Source organism: Oncorhynchus gorbuscha, linkage group LG01, assembly GCF_021184085.1.
Source record: "Oncorhynchus gorbuscha isolate QuinsamMale2020 ecotype Even-year linkage group LG01, OgorEven_v1.0, whole genome shotgun sequence".
Taxonomy (NCBI): Eukaryota; Metazoa; Chordata; class Actinopteri; order Salmoniformes; family Salmonidae; genus Oncorhynchus; species Oncorhynchus gorbuscha.
In genome coordinates, this window is record NC_060173.1 from 81,472,443 (window position 1) to 81,483,774 (window position 11,332).

An 11,332-nucleotide genomic window follows, 5' to 3' on the forward strand; every position below is an offset into this window, starting at 1 on the left:
TTTTACATTTGCAGTCCTGTATCCTTAAATCAAAGGGATATTATAAACTCCAAAAAGCAACACAAATGTGATTAACATCCAAGTCTTGCTTTTAACGAGGGATCTCATGAGACTCATTATAAACAGACCAAATAGATTTGAGATGCAGAAATAATCAATTCTATTACTTTCAATTTACAATTGGGGCTAATTGCAAATTAGCACACATAATTATAGTTATTGATACATTGCTTTATAGACAGAAATATTACTGTGTTTGTCTATGTCAGGTAATTGGATGTTTCCATGGATACTATGCCTGAGGAAACCAGTCTCCTCGAAGAGTATAGAGATTAATATGTGTCTTTCCCCATCCATGCATGTACATTTGGCTGTTGTACATATTGTACAACTACAGACGGATCAGATACCATTATCAAAGCATTATCCACATTTCTTCAGAGACATCAGTTAGCTGCCTTCACACAAAAAGCTTCAAATTGAAAATCTGCTGTTGGAATGTCGGAAGCAGTTTCAATTTAAATACATGAGTTCCCACACTAAACTACACATTTCATCACAATTGCTTTGGACAGATCGGACTGACGACCTAATTTCACCCGTAGTGTGATGATTCTTGGCCCTGTAAAAAAAATGGCAGGTGAGGACCAAGGGCCCTTAGTGGAAGCCATTTTTGTCAAACTCCCCAGACAATAGGGAGGTTAAAAAAGTGATAGCTTTCAACAAAATACACAGCGTGATCAACCAACATTGATCATGTTGGAGTATAATATATAGGGAAAATGACACAATCTTCAAAAGACAGCAGAGGATTGAGAGTATTTCAGATGATGTAACATTGTTCTTGTTTTGCACAGATGTATATCTTTCCTGGATGAAATTGTGAGAGGCGGTGTAAACTGTGTGGCTCCTGTAATCTTTTGTATTGCTATGAAACAAGCCAGTGGGCTTTTGGAGGAAGTATTTCATAATCCACCCTCCCGGTGTGCTATGACATTTACTACTTCTAACATATTGGAGGGTGAAGGAAAAACAGAGACAGTATACAGAATGAATGCACATATTTTATTCATTGGCTAACAATAGCAGAAACAGCACTTTTTAAGATACATTTCTCTCTGTGCTCACATCTTATACCCAAGTTGCATTCCCTCTCGTCCTGTGTGTTTCCACAATAAAAACCAGGCTTTGCACTCAGTGAAGCAGCAGTCCGCAAGGAGATGCAGCTGGCACATTCTATTTACAAAGTTGAAGTAAGAAGTTAGAATTCACCAAATGACTTACATATGGAGAACTAAAGGGACAAGTCAATAGAACATTGACATAAATGGAACACTCTCTAGACCTCATTTACAAAACCCTTGTATAAAAAATTCAGAAGAAAAAAAAACACTGATGTGTACCTGTTCGTACAAACAGATTTCCATGAGTAACATTTAATTTTTACAATCTCTTTGATATACTTGAATGTGATACAAACATTGTGTGTAGTTTTACTGCAATGGCTATTTGCTTGTGATATATACACTGTACACACTAACTGCATATTCAATCAAGAAAGGCTAAGGAGGTGGGCGGGAATTACAGTAAATGATTGGATATATTAATTGAACTCTTGTCATGTGTTTTCAAACCCAACAAGAACAATGCTATGGTGCGATGACAGATACTGGAATCAAAAACACAATTTCTAACCTCAATACAAAAAAAAGCAAGATTGATCATGTTGGATCCATTTTTTAAATCAAAATCACTAACAAAGGACTGTCCTTATTACAATGTACTGGATGAACATGTCAATATTATTAACATGTTAATCTAGTGCAATGCATTGTAATAGGGACAGACTTTTCTTAGTGCTTTTGATTTTTTTTTTTAAATGGCCCACAAATGGGTTAGAATGTATTATTTCTGAAGCCCAGTCTGCTTTTCAGCACATACTGAGCAACCTCTGACATAATCTGATCACAAGTTGTAGGAAATGCCAACAACACAACATGGCAGTGGTGACCTTGGAACTAGAGACCAAACACATAGAGACTGGCAAATGTCATTACATTGACGAATGTTTACACAATTTGTTGTCAATGCTTTGAATAGACACTGCACGTGCCACAGTGAAAGGACCGTACCTGAAAATGTGTATGTCTAACAATGAATTAGAACTAGAAGATTCCTTAGTAATACCAAACAAATGTATGAATGTCCCAAAAATATTTTGAGTGATCAAACGTATACAAGTGTCAGTCACCAATCCATTCCATTGTATTTGGAGCTATTTCCAGCGATAATAGGGATACATACTGTATGAATTTGCTGTTTGTTTGTTGACAATGATATTCTGAATACTGATTTTGTATCACCAAAGGTAAAAATAGGGAAATTGAGGATTGTCTCCATCCTGGGGGGAAAAAAAGTGGCTTCATGCACGTATAGTGCAAAATGTCTTATAACTTTCCTTCAGAACGCAGAGGTTGCATGTCTGCAATCATTTTACATATGGCTATAGCCATGGTTATTTACACAGTCTACGACTTACGAAATATATATAAGAAAGTGACATCATATCCGTTGTTGACCTGCTCGGGTCAATCAGTGCATTGCGTGCAAAGTGATAAAACAAAAACAGAAGAAGAATTACATTTCCAAATACTTGTATAAAAATAGACAATTTGAGAAATATGATATGAGCCTACTGTTCCACCTCAAAACTGCCCGGGAATTATGAAGTATGGATTTTCCATTTATCTTTAAAAGAAACATGTGTTTTTTGTTTTGTTTCATTAATACCCATATGCACACAGAAGCCAGTTGAAACTCCCTTTTTGAAAAAGTGCAACAAGCATACATGAACTGCATATTTACATTTAGGGCTGGGGATTGGCAGCGACCTCACGATGCGATATTATCACGATACTTAAGTACCGATTCGATCTGTATTGCGATTCAAGACTGCAAAATTGTATTGCAATTTAATGTTCCAAACACATTGCTCACTTTCTGTCTGCTGCAGAGAGACAAGAGAGAACATTAGAAAATGAGAGTTGGTCAATCATGGAAATAAAAGTGCTGAAAACATGAAGACTCGCTATTTAAAAAGAAAGAAAGAAAGATGGAGAACAAGCTATAGGATGAAAAATACCAGAGTTTTGTTCGAAGGGTCAGCCGATAAGCTCTACCCTCAATTTTACAAATCGATACTTGGATATATATCGATATATCATCCAAAATAATTGTTACTATATATTTTTTTCCCCCCATCACTGATTTACATAGAGTTGTTGGCATTTTTTCTCAAAGCAAAGACTGAAATTGATAAACAATAAACTAGCTACTGTAGCAAAAAGCTGTATTGAGGATATATAAAGACAAAATACCTATTTCTAATGTTGTTAAGGGAAAGCATCTGCATATCTGTATACTGTAGTTTCAAAAGATAGAAATCAGTGTAGAATGCTCAAATTTAACATGAGCACTATGTGCCAATGCAGCAAACATAGCAATGATTCAACCTTTTAAGGGAAAACATGAAGTCATTCAAAACTGGGTGAACGTTGTACGTTTCTCAAGAACTTCAAGGTAGTCGGGATCAATATGAAGCTTGGCTTTCAGTTCCCAGTACTCGCTCCTGTTAGGCTCAACATAAACAGTACTTGGTGCTGTGCAATATAATATTGTCTGTTGTATTCTTTCTGGGTGCATGTATTGGTGTCTGATATCGAAGTCGGACGTATACTGATTTGAGGAATGGGCAGTATGCCTGCAAGGTAAAGCATTGCTGTAAGATGACGGCTTGTCGGGTTCTACATCTCTGTAGTAATACTGATGATTGTCTTGTAAGGGGGACTGTTTGTTGAGTGGCTCTGGAGTGCTAATACTGTATTCAGAGCTTATTGCGTTACTACCCGCCTCTTCACCCAAGTGATTATTCAAAAACGCCCCATTCAACTCATCAAAGTCTCTGTACCCATCCACTGACTTGCTCTGGCTTGGGCTATAGACGGTACTCTTGCATGTGTGTTCTGTGGGAGGGGGGATGTACTCATACACATGCCCTGCAGACGTCCTGACTTTTGGAACGGATCCCTTTTTGTAAAGACCGTACTCCGTGTTCAGCGAACTGATGCACGCGTTCATGGAGTTATTCTGCTCATTTAGAGCCTTCTGACGTCTCTTCTTCACAGCCGCAAACAGTCCTGCAGCGACAAACACCGAAACGATGAACATCAGGAGCAGGGCGAGGATCATAACAGATAGAGGAACACTGTTGACATGTGCTTCGTCGTCTAATGATGTTTCTATGGTGATAGTGCTGCCGGGAATGGTTTCTTCAGAGGGCGGGATCACGGAGGCAAGGGTATCGGAGTTATTGGGACAGAAATGACTTGTCTTAATGTATCGCATATCCTCCCCAAACAGTCTTTTAGGGGAGCCACAGATGACATTGTTGACAACCGTGCCTGTGCTGAGCTGTTCCAGCCACATCTTCATCTCCACAATTGAACAGCGGCAGTCCCAGGGGTTCTCGAACAAGTCTACCTGCACCAGAGATGTCAGCTGATCCAGCACGCCACTGACAGGCAGATTGCGGAGGTGATTATTGCGAAGATTTAGTCTGGCCAATTTCAACCCATTAAAGATTTCCCCGGGTAAGGTCTTCAAGAGGTTATTATTCAGGAAGAGCAGCTGAAGGTTGGGGACATGCTGAAAGGTGTTTGACACAATGTCTCGAATGACATTGTATTCTAAATATAAGAACTGCAGGCTCTCCAATCCATAGAACATATCGACTGTGAGGCGGTCGATCAAATTCCCATTCAGGTACAGCCTGCGTAACTGTGTTAAATCCCCAAAGGCTCTGTCATGGATGTGAGCAATCCGATTGTTGCCAAGGTGAAGCAAATCTAATCCAGTTGCTTCAATGAAATCTGATGTCCGCACCACAGGGATATAATTCCCTGTGAGATACATCTTTTTGGGATTGTAGGGTTTGGGATTTAAGTCAGAGATGCGCTCAATCTTTCTCTCTTGGCAGTTGACATTCAGACCGAGGTCTGAAATTTGGAGATTGCAAGTACAGGCAGTAGGACAGTCCAAAGGCACAGGGGATTTGGTTTGATATGAAACGATTTGACCGTAGTTTTGCGGTTTATTGGAGGGGATGCGAGACGTGGGTTTTGACTTTAGTTTGCCTGACTGGCGAGGTCCCTTGGTGGGCCTTGACGAGGACCTTAATATGGCAGAGGATGGGAATGAGGCTGTGACTGAGGCTGGTGTGGTTCTAAAGTCTGCATCAGTGGTCTGATGTGCTTGGGGACGCATCTCATACTCTGCAATAGCTCTCCTGGGACACAGTTCTGGTTTAGAGACCTCATCAAGATCTCTCCCATGAAGCCGGAATGGAAACTCACAGACCACATCACCCACTAAAGCGGTGTAGGATATGCTCTCGAGCCAGGCCTTTAGAGCAATCAGCTCACAAGAGCAGTTCCATGGGTTCTCCTCTAGTTGTAATTCCACAACACTGTCCATGTGTTCCAAAACACCCGAATATGGCAGCAGTTTCAGTTGATTCCCCCTCAGGTCAAGGTGAGTCAAAGGGACATATTGGAAAATGTTAGTGGGAAGAGTAGAAATTAAGTTGTCATTTAAAATCAGGACCTCCAGATGACGCAGTTTGCTGAAGGCATTTGGCTCAACATGGGTGATGTAATTGTAGTCTAGTTGAAGATATTCCAGACGGTCAAGGCCAACAAAAAAATCTTCCTTCAAGGCATCGATTTTGTTATTGTTGAGATGTAATCTTTTTAATCCCTGAAGTCCATTAAAAGCTCCCGATTCAACTTCGGATATGTCATTGTTGCCCAGATGCAATATTGTAAGCCCATTGTATTCAACAAAGTCATTGGCGGAGAGCCTCTTCAAAAGGTTACCGGTGAGCAGTAAATTATAGGTTGTGAAGTACACATGGCTTATTTCAGAGAGATCGACAATTCCTCTACTTTCACAGCTTACTGTCAGTATCCCCTCTTTCTCCTCACAGGCACACAATCTTCGGCATATCTCTCCATAATTGTCAAACATTTCAACGATGCTCACCGAGGTAGCCACCGAGAATATAATTACAATCCAGAGATGCATTTTCCTGTGTCGATGGCCAAACTCACACTGTTGGGCCGCCGAAGTATGCACTGTCATCTACAGGAAGAAGATATACAGGTCATATGATGAAACATACTTAAACAACTCCATTCTCATGAGTCCTCAAACAGCCTGTAATTATAATGCTCAGGAATAGCACCTGCCCAAGGGCAACTACTGGCTGCCACAGAATGACCCAAACTAAATGAACTAGAATAGAGCAGGACGTTAATTACACTCCAGGTACATCCAGTAAGTAGCATAACAACGAGGTGAATAATAAACAAAGTCACACTAATATTCCATACTTTAGCCCAGTGTGAAAACAAAAACATTCATTATTCAGTTATCTTTTAAAAGTCAGATACAATTAAATAGCCTTGATTTTCAAAAGCCATAATCAAAACAATCAACCTGGACTCAGGGTTAGACGTAACCTAGTCAAACTAAATCCGGGACACTGCAATTAGTATGATATGTTACATTTTGTATAGCATGTATTCATTTCGTATGATATGTTAAAAAATGCAATTTGTACAGTATGTTATGAATTTGGGAAAAGTAGGATATGTTGTGAATTCTGATTTGTTGTGGCTAACGTTAGCTAGGCTAGGGGTTAATGTTAGGGTTAAGAGTAAGGTTAAAGGGTTGTAAAGTTATGGGGAAGGGTTAGCTAACATTATAAGTAGTTGCAAAGTAGCTAACAAGTAGTAAGTAGGTGCAAAGTTGCTAAAATTGTCTGTGATGAGATTTGAATGTGCAACCATTGGGTTGCTAGACATTCACGTTATACGCCCACACATCCGAAGTGGCAGGTAGCCTAGTGGTTAGAGCGCTGGGCCAGCAGCTGAAAGGTTGCTAGATTGAATCCCTGAGTTGACAAGGTAAAAATCTGTAGTTCTGCCCCTGAACAAGGCAGTTAACGTACTGTTCCTGGGCCATCATTGTAAATAAGAATTTGTTCTTAACTGAATTGCCTAGTTAAATAAAAGTTCAATTTAAAAAATCCACCCTGAACAATGACCCTCCCTTAAGTGACCTTCTGTCTTATATAACAATACATTACATATCATACTAATTTGAGTATCCTGCGTTTACATTTCACATTGATATGTCTAGTTTATGAGACCAGGCTGAAACAATACGTATATCTAAAGACAAGTATATCTAAAAACAACTATGATGACTATTGCCACAGAAATGTAGCCTCAGCACCAATGCAAACACTCCCACATAGGATGTCTACATCGGATAATCATATTTAGACATTCTTACCTCACTCACTGGTAAATAAGGTTCCTTGTTAGGTATGACAACGTACGTTCCATTGTATGACTTGCAAATGTTCTAAGATGCCTATTTGTTAAGAACAGGTTAGCCGTCAGTAATGCACTAAAGGAGGATACAAATAAACGCTGATCAACCATAACTGCCAAATGCCCTTCTCTTTTCATAACGTGCTGTGCCAGAGGAGACAACGCTATGCCTGGTAACAAAGTTGCTTATTCGGTCGAATGTCTCTCTCTCTCTCTCTCTCTCTCTCTCTCTCTCTCTCTCTCTCTCTCTCTCTCTCTCTCTCTCTCTCTCTCTCTCTCTCACACACACCTACACACACACACACACACACACACACACACACACACACACACACACACACACACACACACACACACACACACACACACACACACACACACACACACACACACACACACGCTATCTCCCCGTCTCCCACTCGCTCACACGCGCGCGCGCGCACGCACACACACGCACACAGAGACGAATCCTGTTTTTGTTTTCTTGATCGCACCTGCAAAAACTGCCGTTTGTAATGGTGTTACCTTGACTACTACATTTACCATGAACATAACAAGGAATCGTCGGTTGTCACTACACGTAACTTTTATAATATACACGGAGACAACTTCCTTGGCATTTCTTAGCAAATAGCCTGCAATTTAGCCCCTTCAACTAACACGCAACCACCAAGGGGCATAACATTCGACTATATATGACAATCAACCTAAAGATAATAAGCACCTCGACTTTTAACATTTGCAAGTGTCCTCCACTCACCCACGAACGTCTGATGAATGTCATGTAGTTTAATGCAATACAGATTTTTTTTTACATTAAATTGAATGGACACATCTTACCCAGTTACAGTTCCAAAAGGCGTTACACTGCATGGATACCGATACTGTCCAAACGTGATCAATAATTCATCGGCTTCCAAGCGTTTCGTGTCGTCGAAAGATGGAGAGTGAGTGAACGCGTTCACCATGTTAAACGGAGGACCGTTATTATTCACAAGATGGTCAATCTAAGCAGGGAAACCGATTACGGTGCGTCTGCTTCGTTTAGAATCAACTGTAACGACATAATGTCATCAGCACTCTGGAAAAAAAACCGATACATGTAACTTTTCACATGGAAATCATCCCATCCTCCGAGGTAATAATCCACCCCTCTTCTCCACACCCAAAATATCAAAACGTGAGAAAGAATACACCCCTCAACTAATATAAAAATGGTAGGACTTGCATTGCAACGTATTCAAATCTCGAGTATGCTATTTTAGGCGTCTCACCTTGAACAAGTGTTGACCATGTGATACAGTGATTCACACCTACAAATGATTAGTCTGTTTGTTTTATGTTAATGTGGCCTATTATGAGGGCAGGCTGTGTTTAAAGAGCTTAGTTAACACTGCCTGAAGCCTCCGGTGTCCCTGTTGTTGACAACCACCCCTGGAATGAACTGTCACTATTTCTCTTCTCCACAGTATATTCATCCAACTTGGACAGTGACCTAAATTATGTAGTCTTCCCTCAACAGCGTTCATATTATCATCCGGTGCATGAAATATACAATTTCACTCGTGTCATGCATGGGATGCATTTTGAAAGATGAGAATTGAGGTCTGTGAGCTGTTTGTAGCATCCAGAAAAAGAACTGATGGAAATGATGTCAGAATGGAACCTTTACAACTATGCCTGTTTATCCAATAATCACCCATATTAGATGTGTCCAATCATCTGCCCTGGGACAGCATATTGTTTACATGTTAAAATGTTACATTTTTGATCATGATATCAAAGCCAACAACTATTTGGCCTGGGTTGTTCGTAATTGGTTGTTACTACTGGTGCGCCTCATCTGCCTCATCTGCGTCGTCATGTTAGCTTCACTCTAAACCTTGATCTTTATGAAACCAGACAGTATTCGAGGCAGTCAGAAGTACCATGTGTTATACCATGTATTTTTCCACATTTTGTTACTTTACAGCCTTATTGTAAAATGTATTAAAATGTTTTTTTTTTCACCCCTCATCAATCTACACACAATTCCCCATTATGACAAAGCAAAAACAAGTTTTTATAAATGTTAGCAAATTTCTTCAAATGTCTTACATAACTATTCAGACCCTTTACTCAGTACTTCGTTGAAGCACCTTTGGCATTCTTCTTGGGGATGACGCTACAAGCTTGGCACACCTGTATTTGGGAAGTTTCTCCCATTTTTCTTCCATGTTCGATGAGGGTTCAAGTCCGGGCTCTGGCTGGGCCACTCAAGGACATTCAGAGATTTGTCCCGAAGCCACTCCTGCGTTGTCTTGGCTGTGTGCTTAGGGTATTTGTCCTGTTGCAAGGCAAACTTTCACCACAGTCTGAGGTCCTGAGTGCTCTGAAGCACGTTTTAATCAAGGATCTCTCTGTAGTTTGCTCCACTCATCTTTCCCTCGACCATGACTAGTCTCCTAGTCCCTGTCGCTGAAAAATATCCCCACAGCATGATGCTGCCACCAACACGCTTCACCATAGGGATGGTGCCAGGTTTCCTCCAGACGTGACGCTTGTCATTCAGGCCAAAGTGTTCAATCTTGGTTTCATCAGAACAGAGAATCTTGTTTCTCATGGTCTGAGAGTCCTTTAGGTGCCTTTTGGCAAACTCCAAGCAGGCTGTCATTCGCCTTTCACTTCTGTCTGGCCACTCTACCATAAAGGCCTGATTGGTGCAGTGCTGCAGAGATGGTTGTCCTTCTGGAAGGTTCTCCCGTCTCCACAGAGGAACTCTAGATCTCTGTCAGAGTGAACATCGGGTTCTTGGTCACCTCCCTGACCAAGGCCCTTCTCCCCTGATTGCTCAGTTTGGCCGGGCGGCAAGTTATAGGAAGAGTCTTGGTGGTTCCAAACTTCTTCCATTTAAGATTGATGGCGGCTACTGTGTTCTTGGGGACCTTCAATGCTGCAGAATTTTTTTGTTACCCTTCCCCAGATCCCGGTGCTCTACAGACAATTCCTTCAACTTCATGGCTTGGTTTTTGCTCTGACATGCACTTTCAACTGTGTGACCTTATATACTGTAGACAGGTGAGTGCCTTTCCAAATCATGTCCACTTGGATTTACCAGGGACGGACTCCAATCAAGTTGTAGAAACATCTCAAGGATGATCAATGGAAACAGGATCCACCTGAGCTCAATTTCGAGTCTCATAGCAAATGCTCTGAATTCTTGTGTAAATAAGGCATTTCTGTTTTTTATTTTGAATACATTTGCAAACATATCTAAAAACCTGTTTTCTCTTTGTCATTATGGGGTATTGTGTGTAGATTGATGAGGGATTTAAAAATATATATATTTTAGAATATGGCTGTAACATAACAAAATGTGGAAAAATGGAAAGGGTCTGAAAATGCACTGTGTCTAACATTTTAAAATTACCTTGCGTGTGTTGTGTGTAGCAGCATATGAAGAAAAGTGCTTGGACACCCTCCTGAAGCTAGTGTTGTCTGCTGTCAGTCATGTGGATAACATCTGGTATCATTTTACAGAACTGTGTGGCATGTAGCTGTCCCTCATCATTGCCTGTCTGTGATGAGTTTCACATGAGGAGATAGAAGCGGATGTAATGCTGTATTTTATTTTGAGGTATTGTGGTGCATCCTAATCTTCTGGGTCTGACTGGTGTGCAAAGTGCATAAGGCTTGGGTTTCTATCGGCTTCAGGAATTTGTACTCGGTGCATTGCTTATTGAGAATCCGTAGCATCAGCCAAACCCTGCCATTACTCTACAATCTGTGAATACATTACCATTGATGTTTGTTGTAACATGATAAGAAAAACCATTAGCTTGATTTACACAATACATTAATGCAGTATTTACACCTCTTAACACACCATTTTCAAT

General features: G+C 40.6%; 1 protein-coding gene across 2 annotated transcripts; it reads right to left on the reverse strand.

Moving 5' to 3' along the window:
* Positions 1 to 1,057: 1,057 nt before the first annotated feature.
* Positions 1,058 to 8,614, reverse strand: LOC124043512 (SLIT and NTRK-like protein 5). 2 transcript variants are annotated; one of them, XM_046362184.1, is made up of 2 exons: positions 8,298 to 8,614; positions 1,058 to 6,198 (listed from the first exon to the last, which is right to left on the reverse strand). In XM_046362184.1, the coding sequence occupies exons 1-2, from the start codon at positions 8,328 to 8,330 to the stop codon at positions 3,538 to 3,540; spliced, it is 2,694 nt and encodes an 897-aa protein (XP_046218140.1). In that variant the 5' UTR covers positions 8,331 to 8,614; the 3' UTR covers positions 1,058 to 3,537. The 2 variants fall into 2 exon arrangements, with proteins under 2 accessions (XP_046218140.1, XP_046218149.1); XM_046362193.1 differs by lacking the exon at positions 8,298 to 8,614 and adding an exon at positions 7,417 to 7,683.
* Between the last annotated feature and the right edge of the window lie 2,718 nt (positions 8,615 to 11,332).